General features: G+C 44.2%; 1 protein-coding gene across 6 annotated transcripts in view; it reads right to left on the bottom strand.

The window, feature by feature from the left end:
* u2surp (U2 snRNP-associated SURP domain containing) overlaps positions 1-20,674 on the bottom strand; it is a 99,084-nt gene that overhangs the window by 68,937 nt on the left and 9,473 nt on the right. For 2 of the 6 annotated variants that reach the window (XM_085989874.1, XM_085989872.1), the window contains exons 3-6: positions 10,105-10,200; positions 8,085-8,199; positions 6,621-6,674; positions 3,919-4,040 (exon numbers count right to left, since the gene is read on the bottom strand). In XM_085989874.1, the coding sequence (XP_085846000.1) occupies positions 3,919-4,040; positions 6,621-6,674; positions 8,085-8,199; positions 10,105-10,161 (348 nt within the window). In that variant the 5' untranslated portion in view covers positions 10,162-10,200. Of the gene's footprint in view, positions 1-3,918; positions 4,041-6,620; positions 6,678-8,084; positions 8,200-10,104; positions 10,201-20,674 lie in introns of all 6 variants that reach the window. The other 4 variants (XM_085989873.1, XM_085989871.1, XM_085989877.1 and 1 more) reach the window with 2 other exon arrangements.

Genomic DNA, 20,674 nt, shown 5'->3' on the forward strand with positions numbered 1-20,674 from the left:
AGAACCAGGGATCACAGTCTTAAGGATAAGGTGTAAGCCATTTAGGACAGAAATGAGGAGGAATTTCTTCACCTAGAGTGGTGAACCTGTGGAATTCGCTACCACAGAAGGCGGTGGAGGCCAGCTCATTAAATATATTCAAGAAGGAGTTGGATATATTTCTTAAGGCTAAAGGGATCAAGGGGTATGGGGAGAAAGCAGGGACAGGGTACTGAATTTGGATGATCAGCCATGATCGCATTGAATGGCGGAGCAGGCTCGAGGGGCCGAATGGCCTACTCCTGCTCCTATCTTCTATGTTTCTGGAATTCAGCTCCTTTGTCCATGTTTGGACCAAGGCTGTAATGAGGTCTGGAGCGGAGTGGTCTTGGCAGAACCCAAACTGGGCATCAGGGAACAGTTTATTGGTGAGTAAGTGTCGCTTGATAGCACTGTCGATGACTCCTTCCATCACTTTGCTGATGATTGAGAGTAGACTGATGGGGCGGTAATTGGCTAAATTGGATTTGTCCTGCTTTTTGTGGACAGGACATACCTGGGCAGTTTTCCACATTGTCGGATAGATGCCAGTACTGGAGTTGTACTGGAACAGCTTGGCTAGAGGCCCGGCTAGTTCTGGAGCACAAGTCTCCAGCACGATAGCCGGGATGTTGTCAGGGCCCATAGCCTTTGCTGTATCCAGTGCGCTCAGCAGTTTCTTGATATCACGTGGAGTGAATTGAACTGACTGAAGACTGGCTTCTGTGAAGGTGGTGACCTCAGGAGGTGGCCGATACGGATCATCCACTCGGCACTTCTGGCTGAACATGGTTGCAAACGTGCTGGGCTCCACCATCATTGAGGATGGGGATGTTCATGGAGCCTCCTCCTCCCGTTAGTTGTTTAATGGTCCACCACCAGTCACGGCTGGATGTGGCAGTACTGCAGAGCTTTGATCTGATTCATCGATTGTGGGATCGCTTAGCCCTGTCTATAGCATGCTGCTTCTGCTTTTTAGCATGCATGTAGTCCTGTGTTGCAGCGTCCCCAGGTTGACGGCTCATTTTTAGGTACACCTGGTGCTGCTCCTGGCATGCTCTTCTACACTCCTTATTGAACCACGGTTGGTCCCCTGGCTTGATGGTAATGGTAGAGTGAGGGATACGCCAGGCCATGAGGTTAGAGATTGTGGTGGAATACAATTCTGTTGCTGCTGATGGCCCACAGTGCCTCATGGATGCCCAGTGTTGAGCTGCTAGATCTGTTCTGAATCTATCCCATTTAGCACAGTGGTAGTGCCACATAACACGATGGAGGGTGTCCTCAGTGTGAAGACGGAACTTCGTCTCCACAATGACTGTGCGGTGGTCACTGCTACCAATACTGTCATGGACAGATGTGTCTGCAACAGGTAGATTGGAGAGGAAGAGGTGAAGTAAGTTTTTCCCTCATGTTGGTTCTCTCACCACCTGTCGCAGGCCCAGACTTGCAGCTATGTCCTTCAGGACTCAGCCAGTAGTGGCGCTAGCGAGAGATTCTTGGTGATGGACATTGAATTCCCTCACCCAGAGTACATTCTGTGCCCTTGCTACTCTCAGTGCTTCTTGCAAGTGGTGTTCAACATGGAGGAGTACTGATTCATCAGCTGAGGGAGGGCGGGAAGTGGTCATCAGCAGGAGGTTTCCTTGCCCATGCTTGACCTGAAGCCATGAGACTTCATGGGGTCCAGAGTCAATGTTGAGGACTCCCAGGGGCACTCCTTTCCGATTGTATACCACTGAGCCGCCACCCCTGATGGGTCTGTCCTGTCCGGTGGGACAGGACATACCCAGGGCTAGTATTGGAAGAGTTTTGGACATTGGCTGAAAGCTATGATTCTGAGAGTATGACTATGTCAGGCTTGTCTGTCCATTTCAGAGGGCAGTTAAGAGTCAGCTACATTGCTGTGGGTCTGCAGTCACATATAGGCCAGACCGGGTAAGGACAGCAGATTTCCTTCCCTAAAGGACATTAGTGAACCAGATGGGTTTTTACGACAATCTGATAGTTACTGATGCTAGCTTTTTATTCCAGATTTATTTAATTAACTGAATTTAAATTCCCCAGTTGCCATTTGAACTCACGTCTCTGGATCATTAAGTCCAGGCCTCTGGATTACTAGCCTAGTAACATTACCACTATGCTACCATTCCCTAGATTACCACTATGCTATCGTTCTGTATAACAGTGACTACACTTCAGAAGTACTTCATTGGCTGTAATGCATTTTGGAATGTCCTGAGGTCATGAAAGAACATAAGAACATAAGAAATAAAAGCAGGAATAGGCCACTTGGCCCCTCGAGCCTGCTCCGCCATTCAATAAGATCATGGCTGATCTTAGGCTCAAAGCCACTTCACCGCCCGCTCCCCATAACCCTTCACTCCCTTATTTTGCAAAAATCTGTATCTCCACCTTAAATGTATTTAATGACCCAGCCGCCACAGCACTCTGGGGCAGAGAATTCCACAGATTTACGACCCTGAGAGAGAAGAAATTCTTCCTCATCTCAGTTCTAAAAGGGCGACCCTTTATTCTAAAACTGTGCCCAGAGTTCTAGATTTCCCCACGAGGGGAAACATCCTCTCTGCATCTACCTTGTCAAGCCCCCTCCATGTTTCAATAAGATCACCTCCCATTCTTCTAAATTCCAGTGAGTATAGGCCCAGCCTGCTCAACCTTTCCTCATAAATCAGTAAGAAGGGCACTATATAAATGCAAGTTCTTTCTTGAACATCGACTCATGCATTTCCAGCGGGGATCGGTAAATACTCTGGATGATTTCCACACACTAACCAAGAGGAACTGACTCACTGGATAATTTCACTGATCCAAATGGGGCACAAAGTACATTTTAGTTTTAACTTTTTTTCAACAAAAAAAAATCTCAACTTGTCTCCACACCATGCCTTACTGAGGGAACAGGCCAAAGATGTAGTTCCAATTGTCATCCAATGGTGTCCTATAGGAGACAGCTAGGAAGTGTGGGGGCAGACCAAATTCACCAAGTCGCTGATTTTTCCACCCTCCCTGTGAGGAAGCACCTAGTCTGCACTTGTCAACTGCAGAATGGCTCTCTGGAAACTTGATGATGGGCACTACAGGCACAAGTCTATAAATTACCATGTTAGAACTCCAATGTGCTGTCCCCATTCATAACATTAATGGAGAAGTCTTACTCCAATTATATAGGGCCTTGGTGAGACCACACCTGGAGTACGGTGTACAATTTTAGTCTCCTTACCTAAGGAAGGATATACTTGCCATAGAGGGAGTGCATCGAAGGTTCACGAGATTGATTCCTGGGATGGCGGGACTGTCGTAGGAGAAGAGATTGAGTAAACTAGGCCTGTATTCTCTTGAATTAAGAATGAGGGGGGGTCTCATTGAAGCATACAAAATTGTTACAGGGCTTGATAGGGTGGATGCTGGGAGAATGTTTCCCTTGGCTGGGGAGTCTAGAACCAGGGACCACAGCCTCAGGATAAAGGGTAGGCCATTCAGGAGTGAGATGAGAAGAAACTTCTTCACACAGAGGGTGGTGAATCTTTAGAATTCTCTACCCCAGAGGGCTGTGGAGGCTCAGTCATTGGGTATATTCAAAACAGAAGTTGATAGATTTCTGACTAGTAAGGGCATCAAGGGATATGGCGATAGGGCCGGTGAATGGAGTTGAGGCAGAAGATCAGCCATGATCTCATTGAATCGCGGAGCAGGCTCGAAGGGCCGAATGGCCTACTCCTGCTCCTATTCCTCATGTTATGTAGTGACCCTTGATCTATACAGATCTATCTGGGGCTGTATGCAGTTCCAGTGCATTTGACTTGTTTTAGTCTGCAAATTTAGAAAAAGATGGCTCAAGACTCATGTATTATACAGTAATCAAAAGGAGACACTTACTGGCTTTTTGGGGTCTGATGTGAAAGGCGGTGGAGATGATTTCTCTGGCAGTAAGCTTTTTATCTCTGGAACTCGTGTAGAAGGCTTGTACAGTTTTCCTTTCTGTTCCTCCACTCGCTCTTCTAATGTGCAAAAATAAAGCTTTATGCTATTAAATAAATTCTTTATTTTCACACAAACACAATAATGCAATTTCTGGGTTCCAACTGTGGCACTGTGTGCACTTGCAACTAATTCATGCTGATGGTTGTAAACCATTATACCAATACCAGTCTGATAAAGGGCTGTGTTACTGGTCAGAAGCCATAAAAAGCAGAATAGTCTGTTCTTAATCACTTCAATAAAAGTTCTGGGGAGGGATGGGGTATTTTGGTTGCTTGCTCCAGCTGTGGCATTTTGTATCAGAATTTCATGATTTAATGGTGGAAGTTGCACATCATCTGGCTAGAGTATCTCACCCAACTGCCCACATCATTCCTGAAGAGACTATAGTAATGTCAAACTTAAATTAACAATCCATGCACATGGTGCTGTTCAGAATTGTTGGAGGAATTAGGCAAATAGGTAATTTAGTTGTGATTCCAAAGTATTGAGAAATAATTATTTTGGTCTATTCATCGGATGACTGGTACCTAAGTTTCTATCCTGATCACTGTCTACAAGGAAAGTCAACTGAAAATTTCCTATAAATCCATTTGCAGATCTTTTAAACATCTGCCATGCATGGATACAGGTTGGACCCCGGTAATCCGGCACCCTCGGGACCAGGCCGGTGCCGGACCATTAAATATTCCGAACCACTGAAGGTGTCGAAAGTCACCACAAACACCGCCACCACCTGCTCCTCCTCTTCCTGCTGCTGCCCTCCCTGTGCCGCCACTGACCCCGCCGCCCAACGGGCTGCTCGGGCTCGATCGCTCCACCGAGCCGTCGGTGATGCTGCGCGGTCCAGGCGCTGATCCTGACCCGGCAGCGGTCCCAGGACCCGAGCCCGAGCCGGCCCCATCCCAGGGAGGGAATGTGACAGCAGGACCTTCCTCGTGCCGGACCACTGAAGGTGCCGAACCGTCGGGTGCCGGATTACCGGGGTTCAACCTGTACCTTCCTCCCTACTGCACCTCCATCATGCTCAGGTTGGACATGGATCATTCACGCTCTCCAATTGGAATAGGAGAAATATCTCAAAACAGGTATTCCCCTCCGAGGCTATGCTCAGATTATCTGTATGATCAGACCAACAACTACATGTGGCATTTCTGAAAGTGACTAACCGCAAGATTAAATGCAAAAGAGGTGTCAGGAAAATCTTCACACAGTCGTGAGGCTGTTGAATTCACTTCCAGGGTTAGTAGTTGAGGCAGTAATTGTGTCAACATTCACGATTAGATTGGACACTGACTGGTTGGGCTGAACGGCCTGTTACATACATAGTCTACAGACCAGAAACAGGCCATTCGGCCCAGTCTATGCTGGCGTTTATGCTCCACACGAGCCTCCTCCCATCCCTCTTCAACTAACCCCATCAGCATATCCTTCTATTCTTTTCTCCCTCATGCGCTTATCTAGCTTCCTCTTAAATGCAACTATACTATTTATAAAATGGAGACCAGAACTATGCACTGTACTCCAAGTGTGGTCTAACCAAGGTTCAAACAAGTTTAACATAACTTCTCTGCTTTTCAATTCTATCCCTCGAGAAACGAACCCCAGTGCCTGGCTTGCTTTATGACCGTATTAACCTGTGTCGCTACTTTTAGTGATTTGTGAATCTGTACCCCTAGATCCCATTGCTCCTCTACCCCATTTCCGCTCTTATTACCCAAGCAGTATGTGGCTTCCTTATTCTTCCTACAAAAATGCATCACCTCACACTTACCTACATTGAAATTAATTTGTCAATTACACACACATTCTGCAAGTTTATTTGTGCTTTCGCAATACTAACAGTTCGACACTGGTCTCTAGTGGTTCTACAATGCCAATATACACCTCCTGTGTTGTAACTTCTATATACACAAGATCATGGAGCTCAGAATTCCCTAAAACTGCCAGCAATTTAAGGGTTAACCATGTCACAAGATGTTAGCAACATTTGGTACTTTATAGCTACGTTTGTTTTAACCCTAAATTAGAGCTGCAGCAAGTTTGGATGTTGCAGGATCAGTGAAATTGTACCAAGTGACCAATTAAACTGTTGGCCCAGGGTGCAGGTGGGAGAGAAAGAGAAAATGTGTTCATTAGAAGCAACTTTTTTGTACGTTGGTTTGTGCACCAGGATCCAGCCAAAGATATCTTAAAATCAATCTCACCAGTTGCTGATTACCTTGGGCACATGTGCCTTCTATGCTAAGACCAGAGCCTGTTCATGATCCAAGGTATCCACCAACCCCTGGGCAGCCAGTTGATGGTTAACTGTATTTCAACTTCTGCATTCAAGGGAGACTTCCAACAATAACACTGTCCAGGAGAAAACCTTTGAAAAAACAAACAGCCACTAGAGCACCACTGGTTCTGCCAAGCTAAACTTTACATTTTGGGCTCTGACAGAATGCCACCATCCTCCTGACTACATCATGGGCACACCACAATTTGGTTTCAATATTTACAAGTGCAATGCTTCAGAAACAGCTGCTCGTCTCTCTGGAACAGCAATTATGGTCACTACCAAACCCAATCTAGGAGGGCATGTTCTCATAACCTACCCTCCAGGTGACATCTTCTACCAGCTGTCATCAAAGTCTCAGGAGTTTCCTCTTCTGCTAAAAGACACAGAACTCGACCATCAGCATGGTGGAAGGAATTACACAGGGCAGCTTGCAATATGGTCAGCCACCTTAATATTTTAAACACCCAAGTCCAATACCACATACAAAGCCTACTGTCACCAACTGTTTAATCCAGCCCCTCATGAGCAGCTTTAGCACTGGTAAGGAGATGTGGCTGCCATGAAGCCAACTCCCTCTCCAGGATGCCCAGAGTTCAGTTAGGCTGGAACCCTCTCTCCCGGGAACCCATTTGGCCACAGATCCAAATGTGGCTTATTAATTGGGGATTCTTTGAAAGACTATAAAACTCCTGCCTACGATAAAGAGCTCCCAACAATAGAAAACATGCGTCAAGAACACAGCTCAACTTAAAAGTGCTAGAAGAGTGAAAAGTAGATGTGTTAGGAAACTAAAAATCTCTGGGAACACCAAAAGGCCATTCGGTCAAACAAAACTGTCCATTTTGTACCACATTTTGTTTCTGGGGTTAAATCCTTACCTACATGGAGAGGATAGGTTAATTCATGAAGTTTTACCATGGGAAAATAGTTCAAGCCTAGACATCAACATTGCAAAACAACTTGCTCCAATTCTATTTGGATCGTGAAGGGACTCATGACATGACCCATTTCAATAAAGTGGTATTTCCCCTACATTCTGGGTTAAAACTATTACAGGTAGACTACCCTTTATCCGGACTTCCGAAAACCGAAACCCTCTAAAAACCGAAGGTTTTTTCGTTCAGCGTAAGTCGTGCGTACGACTTACGCTGAACGAAAAAACCTTCGGTTTTTAGAGGGTTCCGGTTGCGGAAGTTCGGATAAAGGTAAGTCGTGCGCATGACCCCCCGCCGACCCCCCCCCGCCAGCCCCGACCCCCCCGCGGACCCCGCCAGCCCCGACAACCGCCGACCCCGCCAGCCGCCGACCCCCCCGCGGACCCCGCCGGCCCCGACAACCGCCGATCCCGCCAGCCCCGACAACCGCCGACCCCCCCGCGGACCCCGCCAGCCCCGACAACCGCCGACCCCCCCCGCGGACCCCGCCAGCCCCGACAACCGCCGACCCCCCCCGCGGGCCCCGACAACCGCCGACCCCCCCGCGGACCCCGCCAGCCCCGACAACCGCCGACCCCCCCCCGCGGGCCCCGACAACCGCCGACCCCCCCGCGGACCCCGCCAGCCCTGACAACCGCCGACCCCCCCCCCCCTCGTACCCCGCTGGCCCCGACCCCGACTGACTTACGCTGAGCGTCAGCGTAAGTCGTGCGCACGACCCCCCGCCGACCCACCTTCCGAAATCCGAAATTCTCCTTTATCCGAAACTCGGCTGGTCCCGAGGTTTTCGGATAAAGGATAGTCTACCTGTATGTGCAAACACAGCATACATTTCTCAAACTCACCTTTCGTTGCATTTACAATGCCCCCTCTAACAAAAGCTTTTACTTTGCTGGAGTCAGCTCCCTCAAAGGAGGCTAAAAATTCCTCATATATCTCAGCAGCTGCCTTCTCATCTTCCTGAAAGAAAGTGTTTAACATTAGTCTCTTGCATTTGTAACCAGATTTACTATAGACGGTTTCACAGAAAAAAACATTTAAGATCATTTAGCCGATTAAGGGGCATACACTAATTGTCCCATTGGTTTGAATATTGGAATGTAGTGGTGAATTACAGAATTCTTTATACACGCGCATGTATGTATGTATGTATGTAAACACACCAAATTAATGTAGCACACAGAAATCTGATAAGTTTACAAACTAGGGTATTTGAAGTTATGGTATGAAGGAAAAAGTGAATGTGTTTGCTTGTTCCCCAATGGCTAGCTGGTAAAGCCATGCAGACCAAAATATTGTGTTCTATGCCTAATGAGGTGATCTCGGTGTGGATGGCAGTTTGACTCCACAGTTGGTTCCTGCACCCCTTGTTTGCAGGGGCGGGGGGCTCCCATCACTGATCACTATCCAGTAACTCTTGCTGCAAAGTGCACGATTTCACAGACATTAGGTCAGGAGAGGATTCGGCTCAGTTGCAAGGGCCTCCTCTCTTCCCTTTCAAAGATGGAATAGCCAGCTAACATTGACTGTATATGGCTTAAATTAAGAACGGTTATTTGGGTGAAGTACCAGAGGACCGCTGGCACCCTTGGAGCCACACCTTTAGGTAGAAAGGAGAAGATTAGGTGAACAAAATAAAATTGAAAACTGTAGTATGTTTTCTTTAGATATTTTTTATTATGTCAACTTTACAACCAACACTGAAGAAATTCTGTTCTCAATAAAAAGTAGTTATAAAAAATTAATGCATACCACTAAAACTCTGGCACAGATGAAAATTAACTCCAAGTATGATGGGTAAAATATGGTAGACCTTTTTAGTTATTTATATTGAGTCCCATTTCATCGCCCTTCCCCCTGCATCCCACCCCATAACACACAAGCAGGAAATGCTGAAAATAATGGCCCAGAAATTCGGGTCTCCACGGGTGAGTACTCACGCGTAGGCCCAACGAAAGTGCCAGTTTCGTGCATGCACTGCGCATGCGCGGGAAACCGGAACTTCCGTTCCCTTGAAAGAAGAGGTTGACAGGTGGAACGCGTGCGCCGGAGAGGCAGCGCGTGCGCATCGAACTTACGTTTTTTTTTTTTTGCAGGGTTCTCCGGGAGGGCAAGTCTCTAGGAGTTAGACTTTTAAAAAGCAGGCACAAGGCCTGCTTTTAACAAGGTAAGTGGTGAATTAATTAAAATTAAAACATTTTTCCACAGTTTATTATTTTTAAATACTTTAAAGAAAGGTAAGTTTATTTTTTAGCCCCGTTAGAAAATGTAATTAATTTTTTCAAAAATTTAAATTATTGTTTAAAATAGTTATTTCAAAAATGTGATTTAAAAAAAAAAAAAAATGTTTTTGATGTTTGTTATGTTTTGGGGCTTATAGTATTTATAGGTTTGACATCTCTTACTGTCAAATTTATGAATGGAGCATTCCCTGCTACCATTGGCTCTCCATGGCCCATGTGATCCCAGGGGACTCTTCGAACTAACTGCGCCCCTGGGATACGCAAGCACTGCGCACCGGCAGTTGGAGCAGGCCCAGGATCGGAATACCACGGGGGCCCACAGCTCAATGGCCGGCGCGCTAGCTAAGTGCAGGTCAGAGGCTGGCACCCGCGGGAAGCCTCCGACCCGAACTTCTGGGCCATTAGGTCTGTGGGCACTCGAAAAGGGAACAGAATAGTTAACAAAAGTTTAGAGACCTTTTGGCAGGACTCGGCCTTTCTTTTCTCTTTTCAGATACTAACATACCTGCTGTGTATTTTCAACACTCTTTTTGACATTTCAAATTTGCAGGTTTTTTTCCCCTTTTGTTTCGACTGATTTTTATCCTATATGCCTTCCATGTATACTACAGAAATTCCTTACCTTCTTTTTAATTTCCTCCTGTTCTTTTTTACTGAGGGTCCTCTTTGAAGCAGTCATTTTGCCGGTGCAGTAGGTTTTTAGTTGATCAGAAGCACGCTGGAGAAGAGAAAACATGATGATCTTTGCAACTGATGACTAGCAGTAAATGTCCAAAGCGATATAAAACACTCAGGTAATTTCAGCATTTAAAATGAGCAGAAAACACCTGGATAACATTAACACTATCCACAGAAATTACAGACATCGCAGATATGTCCATACAGCTAATCATCTACTGAAAAAACTGGAACTCCACCAGCATCTGTGCAAAGACAAGACAGGTCAACTTTTGGGTACAAACCCTTCATCAGAATCTAGTTCAGGCTAAGGGTTTACACCCGATATGTTTTCCTGTCTTTTTTCTATGTAGATCCTGTGTATTTCCAGCTTTTATCTCCTCCCAAAATTGTTTTTATAGAAAGCAGCTTTTACAGCAATGTGGTTCAAAAGTAAAGTTACAGAAACACTAGGCAATAGGATCAACAGCTGACAAATGTTACTGGTTTTTAGTTTTATTTAAAAACACCACCACTTTGTTTAAAAATATATTCTCTTACGTTTGACAAAGTATCGCCTGCACCCAATGCTCACAAGGATTTACTGGATGTTGTTTGCAAAGAGCACATGCAACTCTATGCATGTGGACAGGGCAACAAGTTAAAGTTAGCACATTCAAATATATTTAGACCAGCTAACTACCAAGATCACTGGCCCCTACTGCTACATATAATAGGCATTATAGCAGGCTTGGGTTCATTTTTGAGCCCTGCGATATTTCTTTCACACTAAGGTTTGTAAATCAAAACATATACAACTGTACTGCATCGATACAGGAACTAAAATACCACTCCTACCATGGTACCCTCTCTGAACTGAGAAAAGCTGGCATTGAAACCCCTCCTTGTTATGCTTGATAGAATGGTCTTTAGCAATATTTGAGGCAATGGGATTCAAATTTCACATTTGCACCCCACATTAACAGTATGCATAAAGAGCCTCCTCAGCTCCCCCCCCCCCTCTACGTTTCTCCAGCCTGACAATGGAAATCCTAATTACATGCATCAAAACAATCCAGACATCCAAAGAACAAACCTGAGGGACTGGACATTGCTTCAATGACAAGGGAGGATATAACGAGAGGTAAGCAGGCAGTGGCGACTTTATGGGTAGAAGTAAGGAATAGGAAAGGATTTAAGACAGTACTGGGAGTTATGTCTAGGCCCCCTGGTGGCAGCTGTGACGTGCTAGATTGTATGAATTCAGAGATTACACAAGCATGTAGCAAAGGCAGAGTGGTTTTAATGGGGGACTTTTAACTCATATAGATTGGGATAAGCAGACAAGCACCTGTCAGAAAGGGAGTGAATTTCTTGAGTGTGTCCGGGATAGTTTTCTACAACAATATGTCCTAGAGGCAACAAGGGGGCATGCCATATTAGATTTAGTAATGAGTAATGAGCCAGATTTAGTTAATAGCCTAACTGTGCGTGAACATTTATCCACTAGCGATCAGAACATGATCAAGTTCAATGTAGCGTTTGAAAGGGAGAAACGTGAAACAACTACTAAGATTCTAGATTTAGGTGAAGCCAACTTCAACAGGATGAGGCAGAGACTGTCCACAGTAAACGGGGCAAATCTGTTAATGGGTAAAACGACAGATCATCAGTGGGAGATGTTCAAAAAAGAATTTATGGCGATACAGAACCAGTTTATACCAGAGGGGCAAAAGCTGTACTTGCCAAAAAACAGCCATGGACAACTAAAGAGGTAAGGGACAGTATAAAACTAAAAGAGGTAAGGGACAGTATAAAACTAAAGAGGTAAGGGACAGTATAAAACTAAAAGAGGTAAGGGACAGTATAAAACTAAAGAGGTAAGGGACAGTATAAAACTAAAGAGGTAAGGGACAGTATAAAACTAAAAGAGGTAAGGGACAGTATAAAACTAAAGAGGTAAGGGACAGGATAAAACTAAAGAGGTAAGGGACAGGGTAAAACTAAAGAGGTAAGGGACAGTATAAAACTAAAAGAGGTAAGGGACAGTATAAAACTAAAGAGGTAAGGGACAGTATAAAACTAAAAGAAAAACATACAAAAATGCAAAATATAGCACAGATCCCAGCGAATGGGAAAGATACAAAGAGCAGCAAAGGGTCACAAAACAGATAAGAGCTACAAAAAGGGAGTATAAAAAGAAACTGGCAAGGGATATCAAAATCAACATACAGGAAACTTTCGTTTAACCGGAGGTTAAAAGTCCGGAAAGCTCTATCTACCGGCAAAATTCAGGAGCCGTTTTCTATAAGTTTTTTTACTTCTCGTTGCTTTTTTTTCCCCCCAGTCAGGCTCTGCAAGGTCTGTAGCTAAGCAACAGCTTCAGCTAGAGACGCTTGCAGCTGCAGCTGACTGTTTTGAAGCTGTTGCTAAGCAACAGGGTTTGTTGATTCACACGGAGCTGAAAAGCTCTATGTTTTAACATTGCCGCTGGTTTATGCGGCAGTTTTGATCTAACGGCACCAGCTCGGTCCCATCAATGCCGGATACCACAAAGTTTCCTGTAAAACGTTTTCACAATTAGATTAGGAAAAAGAGGGTAGTCAGGAGCAATGTTGACCCCTTAAAAACTAAAAGTGGTGAAATTATAAATGATAATAAGGAAATGGCAAACATGTTGAATAATTACTTTGCGTCAGTATTTACAGTAGAGGAAGAGGATTGCATGCCAGAAATCCCAAGGAAACAAATACTGAATCAGGGACAGGGATTCAATAAAATTAACGTAAGCAAACTAACAGTAATGAAGAAAATAATGGCACTAAAGAGTGACAAATCCCCAGGACCCGATGGTTTCCATCCCAAGGTTTTAAAGGAAGTAGGTGAGCACATTGCAGAAGCCCTAACTATAATCTTCCAAAGTTCTCTCCATTCAGGAACCATTCCTTTAGATTGGAAAATTGCGCATGTCACTCCAATATTTTTAAATGGTGAGAGGGGGAAACCAGGGAATTATAGACCAGTTAGCCTAACATCTGTTGTCGGGAAATTGCTAGAGTCTATAATTAAGGATAGGGTGACTGAACACCTCAAAAATTTTCAGTTGACCAGAGAGAGCCAGCATGGATTTGTGAAAGGTCATGCCTGACAAATCTGACTGAATTTTTTTGAGGTGACTAAAGCAGTGGACAGGGGAATGTCTATGGATGTTATTTATATGGACTTCTAGAAGGCATGTGATAAAGTCCCACATAAGAGACTGTTAACTAAGGTAGAAACCCACGGAATTGAGGGAAAATTATTGAACTGGTTAGGAAATTGGCTGAGCGGCAGGAGACAGGCAGTACGGATAATGGGTAGGTACTCAAATTGGCAGGAGGTGACTAATGGTGTCCCGCAGGGATTTGTGTTGGGGCCTCAACTATTCACCGTATTTATTAACGAATTAGATAATGGCATAGAAAGTCATATATCCAGATTTGTCGATTACACAAAGAAGGTGGCATTGTAAGCAGTGTAGATGGAACCAAATAATTACAAAAGGGATATTAACAGATTAAGTGAATGGGCAAAACTGTGGCAAATGGATTTCAATGTAGTCAAATGTGAGGTCATCCACTTTGGACCTGTAAAGGATAGAACAGAGTACCTTCTAAAGGTTGACAAGCTAAAAATAGTGTGTGGGGGGGGGGGGGCGGGAGTGGTGTCCAGGTACATAGATCATTAAAATGTCACGAACAGGTACAGAAAATAATCAAAAAGGCTGGCCTTTATATCTAGAGGACTAGAAGTTATGCTGCAGCTATACAAAACCCTAGTTCGACCACACCTGGAGTACTGTGAGCAGTTCTGGGCACCACACCTTAGGGAGGATAGATTACCTTGGAGCGAGTGCCACGTAGGTTTACCAGAATGATACCCAGACTTCAAGGGTTAAGTTTTGAGGAGAGATTACACAAATTAGGGTTGTATCCCCTGGAATTTAGAAGGTTATGGGGTGATCTGATTGAAGTTTTCAGGATATTATGGGGTATAGAGAGAAACTATTTCCGCTGGTTGGGGATTCTGGGACTAGGGGGCATAGTCTAAAAATTAGAGCCAGACCTTACAGGAGTGAAACAACAACAATAACTTGTATTTATATAGTGCCTTTAACGTAGTAAAACATCCCAAGGCGCTTCACAGGAGTATTAAAAGACAAAAAATTAGGAAACACTTCTACACACAAAGGGTGGTAGAAGTTTGGAACTCTCTTCCGCAAACAGCAATTGATGCGAGATCAATTGCTAATTTTAATTCGGAGATTGATAGCTTTCTGTTAACCAAAGGTATTAAGGGATATGGGGCAGACGGGTATATGGTGGTAGGTCACAGATCAGCCATGATCTCATTGAATGGCAGAACAGGCTTGAGGGGCTGCATGGCCTACTCCTGTTCCTATGGACAAAATTATCGCTATTGTACATGCTAATAATTACGAATCTGCTTCGCTCTCTAGCATCTTCCAAAACAGAAATTTTGTCTGACTCTCACCCAGGGTACAAGTTAACTATTCTAAAACAGCAGATATATTGTTCTTGCAGTCAAGGACTGCCTATTGATATCTAGGGATAAACTTCAATGGCTTTAAACTACCCCACCCCCCAACCCCAACAAAAAGTGGACTGAGGAACTCAAACCCCAGATGCCAACATCCTATCTCACAAAGTCTTCTCTTCCCCCGCCACCAACAAAACCTGGGAATGGCTCGCAAGGCCTCTCCATCCACTATTCTACAGAACCTAACTTTGACAGACCTCCAGAAAAGGTCAAAAGGCCCAGTAACATCCCACAATAGCACTCCCAGGTAGACGTAAACAATCCCATGGCAAAGACCTTAAACTTGTAAGACGGGGGGGGGGGGAAAAAGAGATCTACGAGAAATGAAACAACCCTGAATACAAACGAAACAGGAAAGGAGAGCGTAGGACAGACTAAACTAAGGGAGGACATATATGGCATGGGAATAAATAAGAGTTAAAGAAGAGGAGTCTAAAAAGATGGTTAAAAATAGAGAGAGGAACTGCTATTAAAATGACAAACTGTCTGTACAGCAATGCACACAGTGTCCCTAATAAAACAGGGGAACTGGAGGCAGCAATATATTGCAAGGAACCAGATGTAGTAGGGATCACTGGAAAGCATGTTTCTAGAAGTGGTCACCCCGCAGCCTCAGAATGTGCAGACAGAGAGGGAATGGGTGACCGCCAGACAGAGGAGGACCAGGCAGGTAGGGCAGGAATCCCCAGAGTGCATCTCGCTCGCTAACCGGTTCACAGTTCTGGAAACTGGTGGAGGTGATGGCTTATCCAGGGGGGAGCAGCCAGAGCCAAGGCACCACGGGTGGCTCAGCTGCACGGGGGGGGGGGGGGGGTAGAGGAGGCAGAAGAGTGGAAGAGCAATAGTGATAGGGGATTAATTGGTTAGGGGAACAGATAGGTGTTTCTGTGGATGCAGACTTGACTCCAGGATGGTATGTTGCTTCCCTGGTGCCAGTCTCAAGCATGTCACTGAGCGGCTGCAGGATACTCCAAGGGGGGGAGGGTGGACAGCCAGAGGTCGTTGTCCATATCGTTACCAATGACATAGACAGAAAGAGGGATGAGGTCCTGAAATGTGAAATGTGTTCAGGAGAATTTCCTTGCCCAGTATGTTCTTGGCCCAACTAGGAAGGAGGCATTGCTGGATCTGGTGCTGGGGAATGAGGTGAGCCAGGTCAACCAAGCGTCTGTGGGAGAACACTTGGGTACGAGTAATCATCGTATCATAAGATTTAGATTAGCAATGGAGAGGAGCAAGGAACAATCTAGAGTGGAACTTCTAAACTGGAATAGGGCGAACTTCAATTGGATGCAAAGGGATCGAGCCAGGGTAAAATGGAACCAAAGACTGACAGGAAAAACTGCAATGGAACAATGGGAGATCTTTAAGGAGGAGATGTTCCAAGTACAGGCAAGGTACATTTCAACAAGAGGGAAGGGTAAGGGAACCAAAACAAGGGCTCCTTGGATGACGAGGGAGATAGAGAAGATGATGAAACAAAAAGAGGGTGTATGATGAATGTCAGGTGAATTCTTCAAGGGAGAACCAGACCAAATATAATAAGCTGAGAGGGGAAGTGAAGATGAAAATAAGATTGGCAAAGAGAGAACATGAGAGTAGAATGGTGGTTAACATAAAAGGGAACCCAAAAATCTTCTACCGGCATGTAAACAGTAAGTGGGTAGTAAGAGGCGGGGTGGGGCCCATTAGGGACAAAGGTGGTGATATATGCTTAGGAGGCGCAGGGCAAGGCTAGAATATTCAATGAGTACTTTGTATCGGTGTTTACTAAGGAGATGGATGCTGACAAAATAAAGAAGTGGAAAAGGTAGAAGCAATGGAAGGGGTGAAAATTGATAAACAGGATGTACAGTACTAGAAAGGCTGGGTCAACTTAGAGTGGATAAGTCACCTGGTCCAGATGGCTTGCATCCCAGGTTGCCAAGGGAATTGGGGGAGGAGATAGAGGAAGGGCTTGCCAGAATTTTCCAATCTTCCCTAGATGCAGGGGAGGTGCCAGAGGATTGGAAAGTGGCAAATGTGACACTATTGTTCAAGAAAGGGTGCAAGGACAATCCTAGTAACTACAGGCCGGTCAGCTTAACATCAGAGGTGGGTAAAGTTTTAGAAACAATAATCAAGGATAAATTAACGGGCACTTGGAGAGGTTTAAGCTAATTAAGGAGAGCCAACACAGATTTGTAAATGGCAGATCGTGTTTGACTAATCTAATTGAATTTTTTGATGAAGTAACAGGGAGGATTGATGAAGGGAATGCAGTGGATGTTGTCTACATGGATTTTAGGAAGGCGTTTGACAAAGTACCACATAGAAGGCTGGTTAACAAAATTGAGACTCATGGAATAGGTGGGTCAGTGGCAGCTTGGATAAGGAATTGGCTTAAGGACAGAAAACAGTGAGTTGTAGTAAATGGCTGTTTTTCCAGATTGGAGGATGGTAGACAATGGTGTTCCCCAAGGGTCAGTGCTGGACCACTGCTTTTTTGATATATATATGACCTGGATATTGGAATAGAGTAGAATTTCTAAATTTGCCGATGACACCAAACTTGGGGGTGTGGCAAGCAGTGATGATGATACTGATCGACTGCAACAGAAGATAGAAAGGCTAGCAGAACAGGCAGACAAGTGACAGATGGAATTTAATAGAGAAGTGTGAGGTGATGCATTTTGGCAGGAGGAACAGGGAGAGGCAATGTACACTTAATGGCACAGTTTTAAAGAGTGTGCAAGGACAGAGGTCCCTGAAGGTGGCAGGACATATTGAGAGTGGTTAGCAAAGCATATGGGATCTTGGGCTTCATAAATAGAGGTATGGAGTAGAAAAGTAGAGAAGTTATGCTGAACCTTTATAAAGCGCTGGTTAGGCCACAACTGGAGTATTTCCCCATAGCCCTATAAATGTTTTCCCTTCAAGTATTTATCCAATTCTCTATTGAATGTTATTATTGAATCTGCTTCCACCACTCTTTCAGGGGTGGTTAGGCCACAACTGGAGTATTGCATCCAGTTCTGGTCACCACACTTTAGGAAGGATGTGAAGGCCCTTGAGAGGGTGCAGAGGAGATTTACCAGAATGGTTCCAGGGATGGGGATCTTAGCTACAAGGACAGGTTGGAGAAGCTGGATTTGTTTTCATTAGAGCAAAGGAGGTTGAGGGGTGATTTGATAGAGGTGTACAAGATTATGATGGGTTTGGATGGGCTAGACGGGGAAAGGCTGTTCCTACAAGTCGATGGTACAAGGACTAGGGTACATAGATTTAAGGTTTTGGGCAAGAGATATAGGGGGGGACGTGAGGAAAAACTTTTTTATGCAGCAAGTGGTGAGGACCTGGAACTCGCTGCTGACGGAAGTGGTGGAAGTGGAGACACTCAATGTTTTCAAGGGGAGACTGGATAGGCACTTGAAGGAAATAAACTTGCAGGGCTACGGGGATAGAGCGGGGGAATGGGACTGACTGGATTGCTCTAGAGAGCCGGCATGGACTTGATGGGCCAAATGGCCGCCTTCTGTGCTGTTATGACTATGACATGGCTACAGAAAAATCTGAACTGGGAATTGAACATTGCAGGATATAACATATTTAGAAAAGAGACGAGGGGAAAAGGAGGTGGAGTAGCTGTACTTATTAGAGATAACATAATGGCAGTAGAAAAAAGTGTTGCAGCCATCAGTAAGACAGAAACAGAATCCATGTGGATAGAGATAAAAGATAATAAAGGATCAATCACACTAATAGTGGAAGGGAGGTGGAGGTAGAAAAATGCAAACAAATTAGGGAAATGAGTAAAAAACATAGAACAACAGTCATAGGGGATTTCAACTACCCCAAAATTAATTGTCCAGAAGAGGTAATGGGGATAAGGGAATGGAATCACTATTGCTTAGATGTTCCCCTACTTTTACTTCTTTTCTCTGCTCTGGTTCATTCCCCTTTACGAGATCCAGTAGAACTGTTGGGCATCTTGCATGCGAATAGCATAGATGTATTTAAGGGGAAGCTAGATAAATATATGAGGGAGAAGGGAATAGAGGGTTATGCTGAAGGAGTTAGATGAGGAAAGTTAAGAGGCTCGAGTGTAGCATAAACGGCAGCATGGACTGGTTGGGCAAATGGCCTGTTTCTGTGCTGTATATTCTAAGAATGGAATTCCTACAATGTGTACATGACTCCTTTCTAACCCAGCATGCAAGATGCCCAACAGCGCTACTGGATCTCGTAAAGGGAATGAACCAGAGCAGAGAACAGAAGTAAAAGTAGGGGAACATCTAAGCAATAGTGATCACAATATAATACGCTTTAAGATAACAATTGAGAAGGACACATGCATAAAGACCAGGGTAATAGATTGGAGAAAGGCCGATTTTGAGGGGCTGAGAATAGAACTTGGGAAAATAAAATGAACAATATTGGCAAACAATTATGTAAAACAGCAATAGGAAACATTTAAAACAGAGTCCAGGAAAAATATATTCTGCTAAAAAACAAGAACAAACTGAACACTAATGAAACATCATGGATAAATAAAGACATAAGGGAAGATTTGAGGGTAAGGAAAGAAGCATACACTAAGTACATGGACAGCAGGGGAGAGTATGACAAGGTAGAACACGAAGAGATTAGGAGAAAAGTCAAAAAAAATTAGGACGGCAAAGAGGAACTATAAAATTAAATTACCAGAACATAAAACAATATAGTAAAATATTCTACAAGCACATAAATAATAAAAAAGGAAAGTCTGGATGGGAATAGGGTCACGAAGGGATGGACAGGATAAAAATCATAGGTAGCGATAGCAAAATGGCAGAAATATTAAATAATTATTTTGCTTCAGTATTTACCAGGGAGACAGAGCAGGTGGACATGACATCGGAATTTGAGATTAGAAATGAGACACCAGCATTTAAAATAAAAAAGGGGAGAAATATTAAATAAACTAATCAAACTCAGATGATAAAACCGCTGGTCTGGATGGATTGCATCCATGCATTTTAAAAGAATCTAGAAAAGACTGCAGAGGCACTATTACACATATTTAATGGGCTGTATTTCGCGACCCCTACGGGTGCGTACGAGGTGCACACGCGCCTGTAGGGGCCACGCAAGTTACGGGTTTAGGCATGCGAAGCGTATGCGCTAAAACCCAGAATTTGCGATGTGTCAAGAATTCTCTTGACAGATCCTCCGCATCCCCGGGAGAAGGGCCTCTGCCGGTGGAGAGTTGCACTATGTGCCCAACTTCTGCCCGCTGAATGCCCATGAAATTCTTATACCTGGTAAAACCAAAAATATAACAACAAATAGTCAACATGAATTTCAAAAGGAAAGTCTGCCATGACCAACCTCATTGAATCCTTTGAAGAGGTAACAGAAAGAATGGACACGGGTAGTGCAGTAGATGTAATTTATCTAGATTTCCAAAAGGCTTTCGGTAAGGTGCCATACAATGGACTAATGAGTAAGGTCAGAGCGTGCGGAGTCAGGGGACAAGTAGCAGAATGGATAGCTAGCTGGCTGCAAGACAGAAAGCAGAGAGCAGGGATAAAGGGTAGCTATTCAGAGTGGCAGAAGTTGGAAAGTGGGGTCCCACAAGCAGTGCTGAGACCACTGTTATTCATCATTTATGTTAACGATTTAGACTTTGGAATCAAAAATACAATTTCTAAACTTGCAGATGACACCAAATACTGAGGAAAACTGCAACAAATTACAAGACAACATTAATAATCTTGCAGAATGGGCATATAATTGGCAAATGAATTTCAACACATAAGTGTGAGGTATTACATTTTGGCAAGAAAAATAAGGAGGTCACTTATTACTTGGAAAATAAAAATCTAAAATGGGGTAGAGGAGCAAAGGGATTTGGGAATACAAATACACAAATCACTAAAAGTAACAACACAGGTTAATAAAGCCATAAATAAAGC

The sequence above is a fragment of the Somniosus microcephalus genome, chromosome 6, assembly GCF_052327205.1.
Source record: "Somniosus microcephalus isolate GS21.2 chromosome 6, FLI_Smic_1.0, whole genome shotgun sequence".
In the NCBI taxonomy this organism is placed as follows: Eukaryota; Metazoa; Chordata; class Chondrichthyes; order Squaliformes; family Somniosidae; genus Somniosus; species Somniosus microcephalus.